At 36.4% G+C, this 19,616-nt stretch overlaps 1 protein-coding gene across 1 annotated transcript; it reads left to right on the top strand.

Annotated features, from left to right (window-relative positions):
* The first annotated feature begins 44 nt into the window (after positions 1–44).
* Rab21 (RAS oncogene family member Rab21) lies at positions 45–16,633 on the top strand. The gene is made up of 4 exons (XM_071694543.1): positions 45–315; positions 4,312–4,479; positions 6,522–6,640; positions 9,737–16,633. The coding sequence occupies exons 1-4, from the start codon at positions 175–177 to the stop codon at positions 9,957–9,959; spliced, it is 651 nt and encodes a 216-aa protein (XP_071550644.1). The 5' UTR covers positions 45–174; the 3' UTR covers positions 9,960–16,633.
* The last annotated feature ends 2,983 nt before the right edge of the window (positions 16,634–19,616 follow it).

The raw sequence follows: 19,616 nt of genomic DNA, 5'->3' as shown, positions 1-19,616 counted from the left end.
AGATGTGGCATTTCCGTCAGACTTTCATTTGGTTCCAATGATGTCATGAGATCTCTCTGTTTACAGTCGCACCAGCCAAGAGGGAACTACTATATTCCCCCTTGATTTACCGCATTAAACACTTGAATTTCTTGTATCAACTCTTTCGAAAGCTTTCCAACTACCTTGCGAAGCATGACTACAGCAACGGCGGGAGGGACACGAAACTACAACTTCAAAATCGTGTTGTTGGGGGAGGGCTGCGTTGGGAAGACCAGCCTGATCCTCAGATATGTGGAGGACAAATTTAATGATCGACATATTACTACGTTACAGGTGCATCCTTGTGAAAGTGCTGGTTTGGTTGCATGTGCTTTATTTCATGCCGAGAGGAGATTTTCGTCGTCATAAAACTTGAGATGAGTGACAATGGGGGGCGTTGTAGTGGTCCAGTTTACTGTTTTCACGTTGATGCAAAAAAAATTTGATATATAGGTAAATGTTAACATGAGCAACTCGACGAAAATAACATGGAAAACGAAGAGGAGCATATAGAAATGAAGTTACTGTAGTTAGTTAACTACACCTGTAGTATTCACCGTGGACATTGTTAAATTCCTCTTGAAAAAATTCCAATACCATCAAAAGAAACCTGATCACACATTGATATTATTACTGCAGGTCCATTGGAGTTTTTCACAATGATTCCATTAGAATTATATTTGTTAATTTCCATGTTAAATTCGTTGCAATGCAGAAATTTACTAAAATATGTTTACTATATTCTGTAGGCATTTATGTGAATGTTATTGTTAGTACCTGATACTGTTGAGGATGGTGTCTTGTTAATGTCAAAAATTTGGTTTGGAGAGAGTTTAGGTGCTGACACCCCCCATGATTGGATTTTGTTCTGTTTAAAGTACAGACAGCATGCTTAATACATCCTTCACTAAAGTTCAGTTTAAGTGCACCACAGAAATAACCTGAATTACAAAGAAATGCATATAAATGAACTCCTTATGGTTAGCAAGAGTGATTCACAATGTTATGCGCATGATTTGAAACATTAACTTTATCCAGGGATAATAAACGGGAATGGGAAGGGTTTTGAATACCAGGGAAAATGTGGAATTAAAGGAAGAAAATACACATAGACATCAATAGAATGTGGAAACCTCATTGAATTTCCCCTAACAACCAAATTTTACCTTTTTAAACTGTATAGAGTACAGGTGATTAGGTTACTAAGAATGTTCTTGTATTCCACTTTCATATTCCTTCATAAGCCTTTACAAGGCAGTAACATAGTTACATTTTTGCATCTTAGTTTGGATGTGAAAATATACATAGTAAAGAGACAGAAGTATAGACACATTGCAAAGATACAGGAAGGTCAAAAAAGGATTACATTAAGAACTCGCTGACATGTTTATACTTGGCTTGGAACTTGAAAGTTTGTATCTGTACTCCCCTCCTCTCATGCAGATCAGTTTGTTTTAGTCTTTTACCTTTTATGGTAATTGAAATCTCCAAGACTTTCTGCCATTTTACATGGATTATCTTGCTGCTTGTTGCTCATGAAGTCTGGCACAATTGTATTTACCCTTTTTGAAAATTCAGGTTCTTTACAATTTCTTACAAGTCTATTGACATAGGTGTACAGTACATGATATTTAGTACTGACCTAATAGGATTGGATCTTTCATGTGCTGGAGATTTTTTTTATTACTGTTAATTTGAAAAGAAACCTGTTTGAATAAAAGTATGGCCTGTAAGTCTGAAATGTGAGAAAGCTAGATATAATGGTAATACTAATAAGTTCAGAGTGCAAAAAACATTGTCTGCCCCCATATATTTTCAATGACAATACATAGCAAAGGTTTATTGTGGGTACAAGCAAATGATGCTCTCAGTGTGAAAGCTTTGCACCTATGATCACTACGACTAGTGATTCTAATGGTGTGAACATCAGTAACCCACCTCATTGTGCCTCAGGCTTTCTTGAGGGAATGATGCTTTTTCACTACTCTTTCTGGCTGCCACTTTAATTTGGGAATATCGTTTCTGGATGCTGCATTTCTTCCACTGGTGCTTCAAGATGCTTGCCTTTTACCTTTTTAAGTTTGAGAAATCCCAAATTCTCACCTAGAAGTAAAATAAGGTGGGTATACATGAGATTTCTAGGCACACTGGATGCTCAGAATGTGCAGTCAGGTGGCTGCTTCCTGCAGCAGTTCCTCAGTGCATCACCTCATATAGATCAAGACCCTCTGAACCTGGCATTCCTCAAGGATCTTGCCAATTCCATTCCCAGACATCTGCAGATGGTAACCAAAGCCAATGGAGAGATGACAAAGTAATAAAATGTAAGTATGACTTGGCCTTTGAAAATGTACGGGGAAAGAGACAAGGATTTTTGCAAACACTATAATAATATATTTTTTTTTTATTATTTTGCTTTGTCGCTGTCTCCCACTTTTGCGAGGCAGCACAAGGAAACAGACGAAAGAAATGGCCCAACCCACCCCCATACACATGTATATACACACACATCCACACCCGCAAATATACATACCTATACATCTCAATGTACACATATATATACACACACAGACACATACATATATACCCATGCACACAATTCACACTGTCTGCCTTTATTCATTCCCACCTGCCACCCCACCACACATGGAATACCATCCCCCTCCCCCTCATGTGTGCGGGTTAGCGCTAGGAAAAGACAACAAAGGCTTCATTCGTTCACACTCAGTCTCTAGCTGTCATGCAATAATGCCCGAAACCACAGCTCCCTTTCCACATCCAGGCCCCACACAGCTTTCCATGGTTTACCCCAGACGCTTCACATGCCCTGATTCAATCCACTGACAGCATGTCAACCCCGGTATACCACATCGATCCAATTCACTCTATTCCTTGCCCGCCTTTCACCCTCCTGCATGTTCAGGCCCCGATCACTCAAAATCTTTTTCACTCCATCTTTCCACCTCCAATTTGGTCTCCCACTTCTCCTCGTTCCCTCCACCTCTGACACATATATCCTCTTGGTCAATCTTTCCTCACTCATTCTCTCCATGTGACCAAACCATTTCAAAATACCCTCTTCTCTCTCAACCACACTCTTTTTATTACCACACATCTCTCTTACCCTCTCATTACTTACTCGATTAAACCACCTCACACCACATATTGTCCTCAAACATCTCATTTCCAGCACATCCACCCTCCTCCGCACAACTCTATCTATAGCCCACGCCTCGCAATCATATAACATTGTTGGAACCACTATTCCTTCAAACATACCCATTTTTGCTTTCCAAGATAACGTTCTCGACTTCCACACATATTTCAAGACTCCCAGAACTTTCGCCCCCCTCCCCCACCCTATGATTCACTTCCACTTCCATGGTTCCATCCACTGCCAAATCCACTCCCAGATATCTAAAACACTTCGCTTCCTCCAGTTTTTCTTCATTCAGACTTACCTCCCGATTGACTTGTCCCTCAACCCTACTGTACCTAATAACCTTGCTCTTATTCACATTTACTCTAAGCTTTCTTCTTTCACACACTTTACCAAACTCAGTCACCAGCTTCTGCAGTTTCTCACATGAATCAGCCACCAGTGCTGTATCATCAGTGAACAACAACTGACTCACTTCCCAAGCTCTCTCATCCACAACAGACTGCATATTTGCCCCTCTTTCCAAAACTCTTGCATTCACCTTCCTAACAACCCCATCCATAAAGAAATTAAACAAGCATGGAGACATCACGCACCCCTGCCGCAAACCAACATTCACTGAGAACCAGTCACTTTCCTCTCTTCCTACACGTACACATGCCTTACATCCTCGATAAAAACTTTTCACTGCTTCTAACAACTTGCCTCCCACACCATATATTCTTAATACCTTCCACAGAGCCTCTCTATCAACTCGCTATCATATTTATTGAATATTTACTGAAATTATTTACTGGAAAATCATGCTTCAAGTTTGCAGTAGCCTTGCATGTGCAGGACCATGAATTGTGGGTGTAGAAGGGTTTTTGAAATTTTGCCTGTGAGTAAAGAAGTATTAGTAGCTGAAGGGAAGCCCAAAATAGCAGGGTACCATCAGCATATTTTGGAGCTTTGAATAGGTGAAAGAAAGAAATTAATGTTATCCAGAAAAGTGAATTAATGGAAGATGAGAAGTGAATTTGACTTTTAAGTTGGTGGAATGCTTGGATAGCAACCTGTATTTAACTTATGGCTTTCAAACACATTTTTTTCAGTTTAAGAATTACTACTACTGATATATTTCATTACAGGCTTCTTTCTTGACAAAACGAGTGAATCTAAGTGGTAAACGAGTTAACTTAGCCATATGGGACACAGCTGGACAAGAGCGATTTCATGCTTTAGGCCCTATATATTACCGGGAATCTCATGGAGCTATTCTTGTTTATGACATTACTGATGAAGATTCATTTCAAAAGGTTTGTTTTATTTTTTCAGTTAAAGGTATACTGGTAACTGTTTTCTTTTGGCTCCTCTTCATGAACTAGCCTTTGAAAGAGCTCATTAATTTCACAATTATTTATCATTTTGTCACATTTAAAGATTTTATATATCTTAATTGTTAATGTACTTTGTTTCAAAAAAAGGTATATTGAAAAAAACTTGTAATATTTTCACTGCCTTGAGAAAGTTTGGAAAACCAATTTCAACAGAAAAGAAAATATTAAGGTATATCATTATAGTCTGTGAGTTATTACTTTTTCTGATGATAATCTTAAAGTTAACTGTTTCAGCATATCTTTCTTGTCACCTCCTAAACATTTGATTAAGGAAAACTGTAATTAGTTTGGGAATTAATACTGTAATGAGTTTGAGAGTTAATACTGTAATGAGTCTGAGAGTTGATTCTTATTTCAGTAAATATCAAGAGATATTTTTGGTTTTAAAACTCAGATGAATTATTTTTTCAGCCTATGTCAGTGTTGATTTGTTCATTGTAGAAAAATGCTGCTTCCTCCCACAGACAAAAGATGCCAAGCAATTTTCTTTGCTTACACAGGTCATATCATATTTCCACTCTTTCTGACGAAAATGTCGTGGGATCCATTTTTCTTCACCCAAAGGATGTTATAGAATTTTCAGTATCCCTTGCTGAAGGATATCATGGGTTTCTGTACCTCTTTATACATGAAGTCCCATTTCCAGCGACAGAAGATGTCTTTAATTTCTATCATTCAAAATATATTTTGTCTTCTTTCTCCCAAATAGATATACAGGTTCACCACTGATTTTCTGGCACTCTTGGTTCCAAAGCCTTGCTGGATTAACCATTTTGCCGGACCAATCGTGTTCACGGAATAATAATTCATCAACGCACCTTTAACCCATGCTACCTGACAAGTCCACTCCATCACTCCAATGCTGTCGAAACCATTCCATAATCACTTGATCATACTCAGTGCACTTACCATCTTTCATAGTTTTTCTAATCATCATTTGCTTCTTGGAATCGCTGTCTGCATAGAATTTCAGTTCTGTAGATGTCACACAGCTTATGCACTGAAACACCACAGTCCATTTTTTTCAACACTTCTACTTTATCTTGGATCGATATGGACTGGTGTTTACGTTTGACACCACGACTGACATTCTCATGTGTCTTAGAAACCATAGCTAGGGTTAAATTTAAGCAAAATTAGCTAATAATCTCACAGAATGGAAATAAGTGCACCTTACACACAAAGCCATCTGTGGCTGCCCAGTAAACTAGTCTGGTGGCCGCAGTAATTTCAAGTTCCCTCGCATAATTTTGTCCGAACTAAAGGAGGTGCTGAACCATCAGTTGTTGGAAATTCGGTGGTGTACATGTATATAGTCATGCAAGCTTCACATTCATAAAAAAAGAGATTTCCTGGGCTTTCTCAGCCCTTGGAGAAGAGATGTCATGAATTTTTCACTCCAATTAAAAAGCTTGTCATGGACTCTTCATTCCCTTAGGTAGAGGATTTTTAGGGCTCATTATTTCTACAGACAGGTCTTACATTGGCTCTTCACTTTCTTAGATGATTTCATTTGACCAACATGTCATTCAGAGAAAGATGTCCTTTTCATCCCAGTATGTAGAATTTTTCATGAGCTCCTAACTGCCATTGAGAAGGGGTATTGTGGGCTCTTATTTTAAAAATAGGTAGAGGATGTCTAATAATTAACAGAGTAAAGAGTGGACTTATTTTCTGCACTTGACCCTCAGATGTTTGGGCATAAATGATAGGGTTGATATTATTTTTCAATAAGATGTCAGTACTAGTTCAGTAGCAAAAATGTCATTCCTAGATCAGCTTTTTACCAGTAACTCCACTTTCACCCTTTCCCATTTCTCTTAAGCTTTCTATTGTTATACATTAAGTTGGTTTAAGCAGAACCTCTCCCACACTGTAATTTCTTTGCTGATGATTTCACAATGATATATTCATCCCATGCAGATAATACCATCCTATTTACAGAATATTTTTGCCCTTAGGTAAAGAATTGGGTACGAGAACTAAGGAGAATGTTAGGAAATGATATATGTCTTGTTATTGCCGGTAACAAGATTGATTTGGAGAAAGAACGACATGTTTCATTGGAAGAAGCAGAAACGTAAGTATTTTCTTCAATCATGCCACCTGTTCAGTGATACATTTACATTCCTGCTCTTTTTGGATGTCAACAGTTTCACTGTTAGGAATTGTGTCTATTGATCTACTTAGTGTAATGTGTCTTTTCTCATTATAAATCTAAACTTACTTAATCTGCCTATCTGTCTGTATCTCTGATGCTTGTTCCAATTAGAACTTTCTCAAAAGGGTGGCCATGGCAACAGTCTCCATAACTAAAGCACTCCTGTGCCACTTCTTAGCCTTTATTGCCTCACCCTTAACAGGCCACTGGCAGAGGGCAAGTCTAGTGCAGTGTTTGCTGAGGCTCCTACCTAATGTTCCTAATGATTACTTCTATCTGATGTTCCTACCATCTACATCTACCTAATGCTTCAGCCTAAATGTTACTCCCTACTACTACCATTTTGTCAAAAGGCAGGGCTAGCGCTTTGTGTTCACCTTAGGAAAATCTAGAGTTACGAAGAATGAGCTGCATGAGTTAAGTGTTGTCAAATGTTACATATGAATAGGAAAGATTGTATGTTTGTGGACAGAATGCCAGTAGTCCACATGTTAGTGAGGCAGAAAGAAAAGACAGCTACCTAGGTCAGAGGACAACCACTAAAGTGCTGGCTCACTAAGCAGATGTCACTAACCCTCCTGACACCCATGTGGGTAGTACTGGTAATATACCTCCCTAGTCATTGGCTGTTTACCAAAACTTATATGTATTCATTATACATTCACTGTATCTTGTATATCGAATTGAATATTGGAAGTATGTTCTTGTCTTAGTTTGCCATTAAAGAATTAGTGTGGAATATGCTTATTTATATTCTTCACATGTACTGTACCTGTTTCCTGTTTTGAATGTGGCAATAAGCCATGGATGCACATTTTGATCCTGGATAGATGACAGAAGGTGGTGCAAATATAAATTAGTTTGTGTTGGAATATTTTCAGGTAGGTACTTCAAGACGAGTCAGTGTGCACTGGTGGTATGTCAGTTTTGTTGACTGAATTCAAGTCATCTGCTATTTGCTTCACTCTTATCGCTTAACCTTTTAGTATCTCTAACTGTAATCCCTTTGCACTTCCATATCACTCATTTCTGCTGCAATTAACACAGCAACTTGGTTAAGCACAGTGTGTTTATTGCAAGTATGAAGCAACAGCCCATGTACTTCTCTGTTCACCCTTATGTAATTGAAAAATGGAGAAGCAGAAACTGATGCTGAATGATAAAATAGTACTTTTTTGCTTTGTTAGGCTAATGCCCATATACCCACAAAAATCATACCTCATGGCAATGCTACTCCTTGCTACGAACATCTTATTGGTATAGTCACCTTCACTTCAGGGGCCTGAAAAGAAACAAAATTTTAGTCTCACCACATGAGTTGGATTAAGGTGCCAAGAGTAATTAGTGACAGCAAAATAAAATGGACTTTCAATATGAGTGACTAAATGAAAGCTGAAAAGCATTTTGTCTGAGTGAGGAATGTGAACAAAAAGGAAAGAGACCTACCCAAAAATCAAATCAAAATAGAACAAGACAATAATGGGGTGAGACAGGAAACATGCATGCAAGTAAGATGAGAAAAAATAAATGGGAAAGCCCTGTTGAAAACTTACTTATCAAGAAATGCGGTGTGACGAAGTATTGTTATGGTAATATAACAAATAGAAGAATTTAGATAGTAGATGAGATTTGGACTGGATGAAGCACACAATCAGTCCTAGGAGTGAAGGGTAACAAAGAAAGGGAATAAGAAAGGAGAATTACTAGAGGTACTTGACACAGAAAGTGCAATCTAAGTGACTGATCAGATAAAAAGAATAAGGAATGATGATTGAGATGGGGAAGATATATTACTTATGGAATGCAGAATTATAGCTTGGAGTTGTTAAGACAATAAAATATATGGGGTTATAATGAAAAGTTTAGTTGGTTGTTTATTTAAAAGACAGATAGAAGAATGAGCTTGGAAAAGCATACAAAAAATTCAGAGGGGCAAAAAATGAAGGAAGTGTAGAGAAACCAGACTACACGACCTCCAGAACATGGAATCTAGTGGGAGAGCAGGAATTACGGTGGTGTTTGTACAGGCAGATCAATAAGTATTCAGTGTGTAAAGGTTACTTACATAAGATATGATAGCTGGCAGTTTTAAGGCAGGCTAACAAAGTTGCATACGATGAAAAATATGATAGGGTCGTCCATCTAAAAAAACATATCATGAGAGGACTTAGCAATCAAACATCCAAAAGGCAAAGTACAGTCAATATATAAAGAAATTGGACAAAAAATAATCATATAATTAAGAAACAAGGAATGTAAACAACTGGGAGAATTATTGTGAAAGTAGGGCTCATAAATGCTGATTGATTAATAGTTTATGGTAAAGAATGGTATTATAGATGTCATCAGGAAGTACAACATTTATTGAGTTGTAGAGATAAAACCATAACAAAGAGATGGACATGTTTTGTATGTTCAAGAGGATATAAAAGACAGATGAGGGTCTTTATTAGCCTAGTTGAAAATGGATTCACACATTCAGGAACTTCTGGTGATTGATGGTCCCTTCATATATAATTAGGAAAATACTACTAAGAATAGCTTGCATATCTTTTTTATTATGCAGTCTTCCAAAGAGATTTAGTGAACCAATATCCTTGTATCTAGATTTTATGAGGGAATGGAGATATGAATTCTTGAAATTTCTTCAGGAAGATTTCTACCAACGTATCTTGGAACATATTATGTCAGCTGGGCAGGTACACCAACACCACTGATTTCAAGTACAACTGTCTGGGAATAGAAAACATCAGCTATGGTACCCTTTCAAGTGCTGCTTATGAGTGCCGGACAGGATACATTAAAGTTTATTCAGTTTGAGTGTAAAATGCTTCATATACTAGCCTGAAGGAGTGAACTGGTAATAGTATGAAGATGAAAACTTGATCATTGCCATATATGCATGAGGTTCAGTTGTTGTTAGAAGTTTCATGTTAGTTTATATATTTGAAAGATTTATATGGATATTTATGGAATTGAATTCAGGTAATTTTTCTTTTGTATTGTATTCATCAGGTATGCACAAGAAGTTGGAGCCTTCCATTTCCAGACATCAGCTAAACAGAATAAAGGAGTAGAAGAATTATTTTTAGATCTGACTCATAGGATGTTAGACAGTGCTGTAACTAATGATCAACAGCGTATCAACACACTCACCAGAGGAAATTCACGCAACTTACAAATTGTGGATGACCAAGCCACAGTTCCAACACAGAAGTCCTCATGTTGCAGCTCATAATTAGTCATTCAACTGGTATCCTGATATCCATTATACATTTGCCTCCTCTTGGGTACAGGTTTCCTTTGTCCAAATGGAAATGAATATAAGAAAATTTATGCTCTAATCTTTGTAAATATATGATGGCTGTGGTGTGAATGCTCACCAGTCTGTTATCTGAGTCTAGAAGTATTATATAGTTTTTAAGTTCTAAAATTCTTGAGATTTTGTAAAGTAAACGACAGCTAAAATCTATCATCATCCTGAAAGTGAGAGATTGAATACTTGAAAACTGATCATATTCAGGGTTGTTCCTTAAGGATTTATGCAGTAAAGAGTACTTTAATGTTTGAGCAATCTTCTTTCATATATAGTGTTACTTATCATTAATATACATGAGAACTCGATTGAGAACCAGTGGGACTTTCATACATTAGGTCCTTGGTAATGTGTGCTTTTTACATGACAGCTTGTGCATCACTTACTGTATGTGGAATGTACATATGTACACTCTCGACATGATATCTTGCCACATCTATTGTACTGCTTTAATATCCTTGCGACAACCCTGATCATCATATAATGAAATTAACACCTTGTATTTTTTTTAATAATAAAGTACAGAATTTGTCAGTTTGTTCAGACTGATAAAATATTAAGAACTATATATGAGCGACATGCTAAATGTTATCTTATTTTCAGTTGCCTTATGGTAAAAGATTTTATTCCATATTAAGAATAACAAGTATCTGAGTAGTATGGTATGTTTATGCTCTTGTGCAAGCTTCTTGTTTCATGTATGTGTGTAACATGTTAGCTAATTGTAAAAATTTACTTGAATAATTTTATTTAATTTTAGTATTAATTTATTGCTTTCCATAATATTGCTTATGAATGATATATTCTATATTAATTTTTTTTATTTATTTCTTTTTGGTAATCATGCCTTTTTTTTGTGTTTTCTCTAATCCTTGAGTTCCTTTATACAGTACACATTTTAGAAAAAGTAAGATGAAATATTAGCCTTAACATGTGCTTATACTGACTTCATTTAATGAACAGGAAAGGTGTAGATTCCTTTCTCACATTCCTATGAACTCATCATCACAGTGTACCAAGGCCATCCATTCTAAAGACAGCAGATTACTTCATATTTTTTCTCTCTCACAAGTTGCTAGGTTGGGTATGTCTTCTGTGGCACAAGGTAGGTAGCATATGGTGTGCAAATACTGCCAGTCTTATTTCGTCAGTCACATTAACTGTTCAGTGGGATGTCTGCAGTAGTTAAGTAATTAACTGTAGGGTTTACATGCTTCCACTACTTATTGGGTTACGAGCATTTTCAGATGGCATAATGCCATGTTATATGATTTTAGCATTTTTACAAGTGTTTCCACCAGCACATAGCCAATAACTATCCTCTTTAGCCAGTGAGTGTGAAGTTATGATGGCTTATTACTTACTTGACACTGATGAGTTTTGGACAGTGAACTAAAAGAGATAAAGAAATGGTACCATGTGCTGCTTCCAGTAGTTATTTGTTTGTTCCTAATTAGTTTAATAATTTTTGTCTACTCCATACTAACTGTGATGGGGTAATTTTTAATTTAACATGGTATATGTGGCCAACAGCTGAGGTTAGCTTTCACCATTACCGTAATTGCTTCAGTCTTTACCTCTTGTACTTTCCACTTTAGCAGCAAAAGCAAAGCCCCATACAGTTACCAGCAGCTTTCATCGCAACGTACCCAGAGAATTAAGTATGGTCATGTGCAATCTTATTATCTCTACTTGCTTGCTACGTCTATTCACAACTACTCCCCTTCCTTTTTTCTAGGTAGCTGTATCCATTCCCTTTTGTATATCCTTAATTCAAACCTCTTCCTTTCATCATGTATTTTGTAGAGCTTATTTTGATGGTAGACTTCTAGCAAGTACACAGAAATAAATTGCAGCAGATATGTTTAAATTATAAAATGCCTTTCATCATTCTCACGGGTTTTTGTTAAGCCGTAACTCTAGCTTTTGAAATGCTTACTCCTTTTTTATTTTATTAATTATAATGAGTTGAACATTGATCATATACAGAATTATGGTGAAGTTTTTGTAGCTTTATGTAATGTGTACCTTTTTTTGCATCTAAGGTGGAGTGGCTTAAATAAAATCATGTCATAGCACTCGCATCACTGACATCATACTCTCCACAGTTAGAAGAACCAAGAGCAGTATGTCACATTAATTAAAAGATTCTGCCTTAAAGATTTAATTTTGCAAAAGAGGTAACTAATTTCTTAAGCTTTCATAAAAAAGAAAAGTTTGAGTTTGCAGCTTTTTCAGTGTAAATTTTGAAAATAGGTATAAGAATATATTTCAGTGAAGTTTGCATATCTGTAGCTTCACATACAAAACCACATGATTTTCAAGTTAGAAACCCTGTAGGAGGCTTGAGATTACAGGATTCCCACAAAATTGAAGACTGTTCATCTGTTCCATAAGAAAATGATACACATGATGATGACTTATTAATTTTAGTATGTTACCTCAGATTTCACAAAATCTAAACTTGTAGACTAAACCTCACTGGGGCAATGCAGGAAAATATATTCCAACTTTCTAAGCTGCTGCAGAAGTGGTTTCAATGTGTCATGTATAAAAATATCATACTGATAATCCATGACATGTATGAAATATTCAGCCATTATATATAAGAATAGTTCTTCAGTTTTCCAATATTTTGGTAATGTTATTCTTGCCACTTTTTCTATAGACCTGGCTAGTCTTAATTGGTTTGTTTACAAGATATAGTTCTCATACTTCTGATGTTTTGGGCACTGTTTATAGCTGTCAGTGCTTGAAGGTAGTTTACAAACCAAATTTTTTTTTTCTTTGGGCATTTTTAATGCATCACTCTGCCGTAGATATGGAAATGGGCATACAGGGTTTATTTTATATCAATGCAGTCAAGTTCACTTGCCCTCTGATTCAACGGTTGGTTTTGCAAAACAATCCTTACACTGAAATTAAATTCTGATAATTATGAACCCATCTAGAAAGGCTTACGGTTAGGGGATTCGACTATCCAATCATCTAGATGTGCATTATTGGTTACCAGGTTTCATACATCATGTAATAGAATATAACCATTAATTATTTATTTTTCATACTTCATTGTATATGACAAAACTGATAAGGATGTTGGTGCTCAATATATAGCTCATGAAATGCTGACTCAGACTGCTAGAAATATTGTATTAAGAAATATGATGTTGGATTTAGTTATGTATATAAGAAAATGCTAGTAGCTTGGGATAAGAAGCCATTTTAGGTAAAAAAAATTATTCAAATTATTTTGTTCTATAACTTCATACAACTTGAAGTGAAACATCTTTTTAAGTCATCCATCGCATTAAAGAAATATAGGATGTAAGTTTGTTTGGTTTTTGTATAAGGAAAAGGTATTCTGTATTTAGTTTTTCATATAAAGAGTTCTGAGAGGTGTGCAAGGAATAGAGTGAATTGGAACGATATGGTATACTGGGGTTGACGTGCTGTCAATGGATTGAACCAGGGCATGTGAAATGTCTGGGGTTAACCATGGAAAGATCTATTGGGCCTGCATGTGGATAGGGAGCTGTGGTTTTGGTGCATTTCACATGACAGCTACAGACTGAGTGTGAACATATGTGGCCTTTTTTGTCTTTTCCTGGCGCTACCTTGCTGAAGCAGGGGGTAGCGATGCTATTTCCTGTAGGGCAGGGTAGTGCTGGGAATTGATGAAGGCTAGCAAGTATGAATATGTACCTGTGTATATATGTATATGTCTTTGTATGTATATGTGTATATGTTGATATGTATATGGGCGTTTATGTACATGTATATATGAGTCGATGGGCCATTCTTTGTCTGTTTCCTGACACTACCTCACTGATGTAGGAAACGGTTATCAAGTATAATGAATAAATGAATAAATAAGGTATTCAGTACTAAGAATGGAGATTATGGACAGCTTGTGGAGTTGTGTACAGGAAGAGGACTGGTGATTGGGAATACTTGTATCAAACGTTTGTACACGTAAGTATACATTTGTGAGTCGGAAAGATAGTCTGCAGGCATTACTGACTTGCACATTAATTGCTAGGTGTTTAAGAAAGAGACTTTTGGATGTAAATGTGCTGATCACTATCTTATGGAGGCAAGGATGAAGATTTGTAGAGGTGTTAGGAATTAGAGTGGTGAAAGTAAGTGAGACTGAGAGATTTTTTTTAATAAACACTAGAAAAGATTGAGTGTAGAATGGCAATAGGTGAGAGTAAATGAAGCAAGGGGAGTGGATGAGGAATGGGAGGTACTTAGGAATGCAGTGATGGCTGGCATGTGCTAGAGATGCATGTGGCATGCAAAACGTGGGAGGTGGTCAGATTAGAAAGGGTAGTGAGGGGTGAGATAGAGAAGTAAAGTTGGGTGGCATTTACAGGGAAGGAGTGCAGGTGATTGGGGATGTATAAGAGAAAGCAGCAAGAGGTCAAGAGGAAGGTGCAAGGGTTTAAAAAGAGGGCAAATGAGAGTTGGTGTGAGCAAGTGTCAGTAAACTTTAGGGAGAATAAGAAGATATTTTGGAAGGAGGTTAATAATGTGCAAAAATCAGAGAGAAAATAGGAACCTCAGTGAAGGGGACATAAGGGGAAGTGGTAAGAGGAAGATATGGAGTGAGTATACATGTGCATGTGGGTGGGTTGGGTCATTCCTCATCTGTTTCCTTGCACTACCTCACTAATGTGGGAGACAGCAATTAAGTATAATAAATATGTATAAATGAATATAGAATAACCAGTTATTTAAATTTTTTGGTCAAATTAACATTTTCTTTGCTTGATTGTTATCTTTGTTTATAGAAATGAGTTGTGCAATTTTTTTTATTCTGTACATGGTGAATTTTCAGAATATTTTTTATTACCATATATAACTGGCAGATTATTTCAAAGCACTTCACAATGAAGTAAGCCTTATAACTAAGAACAGTTTACCAATTTTGTGGTTCTTTCATCATATAATGTTCAAGCCAAATAATGAAGGCATGTAAGTGAATTAACTAGGGAATGTTCATTTCAACATTTTGTATTTCATTGAACTTATGATTATGGTGTCTGTGATAGTACTCTTTAGTGAATTTTGTTGGATGTTGTAATACCTTTTCCTTTACCTTGACGTAATTGCAAGCTATTTTGAGTAAGTAAACTTCATTATGAAAGTAGATTTCTGTTTTCAAAGATTACTGAAAACTTTTCATTTATGTTTTAAGAAAATTAGGAGTATTGCTTTCTCTGTATACTAACATTAGCATGTCTTTATAGTCAGGATAGTTATTTAAAGACATTTGATTATTCCAAAATCCATTTCTGAAAAGATGCTGATGTTACCCCATGAGCCTTTTTTCCAGGGGCTTGTACAGCTCCAAGGCTGTGCTACACACAGTAGCAGGAACAGGATGGATTTCTTTGAAATTAGATGTTTTGTTCTCTGTTTTGTCAACTGATGATACAGCCTTATTAAATGTGACTTTTCATTTGCAGTGTAACTTCAAAGTAGTGAAGTTAGGTAATTCTTCAGAATAGCTATGCTAAAATTGTGTTTTTTAAAGATATCAAACCAGGAAGTGCTAGGCAACTGAAATGGTAAATTGATGCCAATCTAGATTATATGAAAGTTTCTATGCCTCCTCTTAAATTGTTATTGAAACATATTTCAGTACTCCTGTCCATTAACTGTTAAGTAATAGTATGATGATTTAAGTACTTTATTTTTAAAATGTGTAAAACTCAGTGCCTAACTGTTGACTAACAGTAATACATGGGAAACCACCTAGTAATCATGAACATTATTTGGGAATGAAAAAAGAATTGATGATGCAATGTGTGCAGTTTTAAGTTACGCAGTGATTTTTTATTCAGACATCAGGCCTGCTTGCCATGCCATTACCCAGCATGTTCCAGCAGGACTCATTAGATATTAATTGTAGAAACAAGAAAATGTTTAAAGGCATATAGGGCCTGGCTGAACCATCAGAAATTTAGATTTGCTGATCCTGCCTATCTGTTGTCCATAAATCCCAATAATTGCTGACTTCAGTATTAAGTTTAATGAATATTGGACAATGTATGATATGTATGGAGTGGAATTTACCTAGTCAGTTAAGGTATGGAATGGAATAATTGCAGTTATAGATTTAATTATTAAATGTGTAAGTTGTGCATTAGTATGATTTTACAGCAACATAAGTTTTCTCTTTTGGACAGCACTAAGCCTGATCAGATATGAACGCTTCATAATACAAGGAGTTTTGAAATAAAAGTTGTACCCATTGGTCATGATGTATAAGTTAAATTTGTGTTATATAAATTATTCATACAGTTGCTGAATGTTAACAGTAGATATATGTGTATGATGCAACAAATGTATTATGTTTACGTAATTGGTGTGTAAACACTGAATGATCTTTAGTATGTTAAAGTCCTGATTTAGTTACTCTCTGAAATCTGCCCAATGAGAGTTTGAGCGAGAGTTAAGGTCATATTTTGTATAGAGTATGTAGCATGTTCATATACCATTATAATTATGTATTAGTACAGTATATTGCTGTTGTATTTTGCTACATATTTATACCAAAGTTTAAAGAAAAAATAAAGAAATCCTTATTATCATTATTTTTAGACCTGTTTTGAAAACAAGTGTTATCTTTGGTGTGAAGGTAGTGCATTAAAATGTGGGTTGTCAGCAGTCTTCATAAATGTTTGTAAATTAACAGTGAATGGAAGATTTCATTTGCTCTCTGTCAACCCTTTAATTAAAAGGTGCTGACATTAAATTTTGTTAATTTAGGTAATGGTGGCCAACATCAATTGATGTTTTAACTTTTCCCAGCCTCTTTGAACATTTAGTAGCCTATAATGGTCTCTTCCATTGCTAGAGGGGGGGAAGAGTTTTGCATTCCTAACCTAACCTCTACAACCATAAAGTGCACAGCCATTGACCTGTAAGTCATGCATACAAAGTAACTCCACAGAAAGCAAGTGAATTATTAGATGACCTAAGCAATAAAGACGAACACATGCCAGTATCAGTTTGTCAGGAAAGTAAAAAAGAATAATGTGAATGTGAAGAAACAACTGTGACTCAACAAGTTTACATAAGAGGGATGGAGACTTGCACAGAAGGTAACCCCTGTGACCTCATGCTTATGGAAAAAATTATGGAACTAAGCCTCATTTCCTGTTTATGTAATCATGGGGTAAAGGAGGAATTTGGCAACATGATAGATAAGGAGCCAGATTATTTCTGGAGACACCTCCAATACATTTCCCACATGTGCCATCAACTGATGCCCTCTTAACTTTTGGCAGTGCAAAGGGGGTAATATTATTATTATTTATCACCAATGCTTTGCCTGTGCATGGAACAAGAGTAGTATGTGAAAATGAGTTTGATATAAAGAAACAAATCCCTCAGTATCCTTCCCAAACTTAGCGGCTACTATCCTTCACAATGAATTTTGTGTGGTTTTTCTCAGTATATTCTTGTTAATTTCCACTAGTGCTGAGTATGAAGCAGGAGTAAAAGGTAAAATGTTAGATAGTAAGAAATGTTATCACTTTATCTTCTACATCCTCTCTGTTTGCTCTCTTAACACTGGACCAGACCAACACAAAGGTATAATGATGTTATCTGAGTATTTGCTGTTATTTTTTAATGTTACTCTCCCTTCCCATGCATTTTTCTTCACTGCACTGTAATGTCCAAGCACCCAGTTTTATGGTTAAACAGAATTATTCAGGACCTGCAGTTAATCCTCAGGTCTAAGAAATATATGAAAATATAAATTTGGTAGTAATGAAAACTGAATGACTTTTATCATGTGTGTTCACGTTTTTCTGCATTAGTGAGGTAATATCAAGAACAGATGAAGAATGAACTGATTTTTCCATATCCATTCCCTTGTCATACTGCAACAAAACCAAAGCCTTCTATCCTCAGCAAAGTCCTAAAGTCTATCCCTTGGTTTCCCCTGACTGCTTCATATAGCCTGATTCAAACCCACACAACAAGTTGCCCCCTCTACACCACATTACTCCAATTCACTCTATCCTTCACCCTCTTGTATATTCTGACCATGATAACTCAGAGCAGCTTCACTCCATCCCTCCATCTCATTCTTCGCCTCTCCCTCCTTGATCTCTCCACTCACTTCTAATATATACCATATAAGTCAGTCTCTTTTCCCTCATTCTCCCCATACACCTGAACACTCTCCAGTTCTCTCAGCTATACTCTACTACCATCTCTCTCTCTTACTCAGACATTCCTTACTCTATCAAACCTCTTTCCACCACACATTATCCTTCAGCACATCATTTCCAGCACAACCATCTTCCAAACTTTTTCGTTTAGGACCTTGCATCTTATGCTTACAGCACTGATTGAACTAATATTCAATAAAACATGACTATCTTTACCATTACATAACTGGAATATGTAACTATAAAATGAATTTTTGGGTCACTTTTCAACCAAACTGAGCCTGCAGGGAAATATAAAACAAACAATATGTATTTTATGAAGCATAGATACATAGCGAGGTAGCGCTAGGAAAAGACAACAAAGGCCCCATTCGTTCACACTCAGTCTCTAGCTGTCATGTAATAATGCACCAAAATCACAGCTCCCTTTCCACAGCCAAGCCCCACAGAACTTTCCATGGTTTACCCCAGACGCTTCACATATATATATATATATATATATATATATATATATATATATATATATATGTATTATTGACTGGTTGGTAAGGTTATTTAATGTATGTATGACTCATGGTGAGGTGCCTGAGGATTGGCGGAATGCGTGCATAGTGCCATTGTACAAAGGCAAAGGGGATAAGAGTGAGTGCTCAAATTACAGAGGTATAAGTTTGTTGAGTATTCCTGGTAAATTATATGGGAGGGTATTGATTGGGAGGGTGAAGGCATGTACAGAGCATCAGATTGGGGAAGAGCAGTGTGGTTTCAGAAGTGGTAGAGGATGTGTGGATCAGGTGTTTGCTTTGAAGAATGTGTGTGAGAAATACTTAGAAAAGCAAATGGATTTGTAAGTAGCATTTATGGATCTGGAGAAGGCATATGATAGAGTTGATAGAGATGCTCTGTGGAAGGTATTAAGAATATATGGTGTGGGAGGCAAGTTGTTAGAAGCAGTGAAAAGTTTTTATCGAGGATGTAAGGCATGTGTACGTGTAGGAAGAGAGGAAAGTGATTGGTTCTCAGTGAATGTAGGTTTGCAGCAGGGGTGTGTGATGTCTCCATGGTTGTTTAATTTGTTTATGAATCGGGTTGTTAGGGAGGTGAATGCAAGAGTTTTGGAAAGAGGGGCAAGTATGAAGTCTGTTGGGGATGAGAGAGCTTGGGAAGTGAGTCAGTTGTTGTTCGCTGATGATACAGCGCTGGTGGCTGATTCATGTGAGAAACTGCAGAAGCTGGTGACTGAGTTTGGTAAAGTGTGTGAAAGAAGAAAGTTAAGAGTAAATGTGAATAAGAGCAAGGTAATTAGGTACAGTAGGGTTGAAGGTCAAGTCAACTGGGAGGTAAGTTTGAATGGAGAAAAACTGGAGGAAGCAAAGTGTTTTAGATA

Source organism: Panulirus ornatus, chromosome 57 (genome assembly GCF_036320965.1).
Source record: "Panulirus ornatus isolate Po-2019 chromosome 57, ASM3632096v1, whole genome shotgun sequence".
In the NCBI taxonomy this organism is placed as follows: Eukaryota; Metazoa; Arthropoda; class Malacostraca; order Decapoda; family Palinuridae; genus Panulirus; species Panulirus ornatus.
This window is presented reverse-complemented; position numbering and strand designations above follow the sequence as displayed.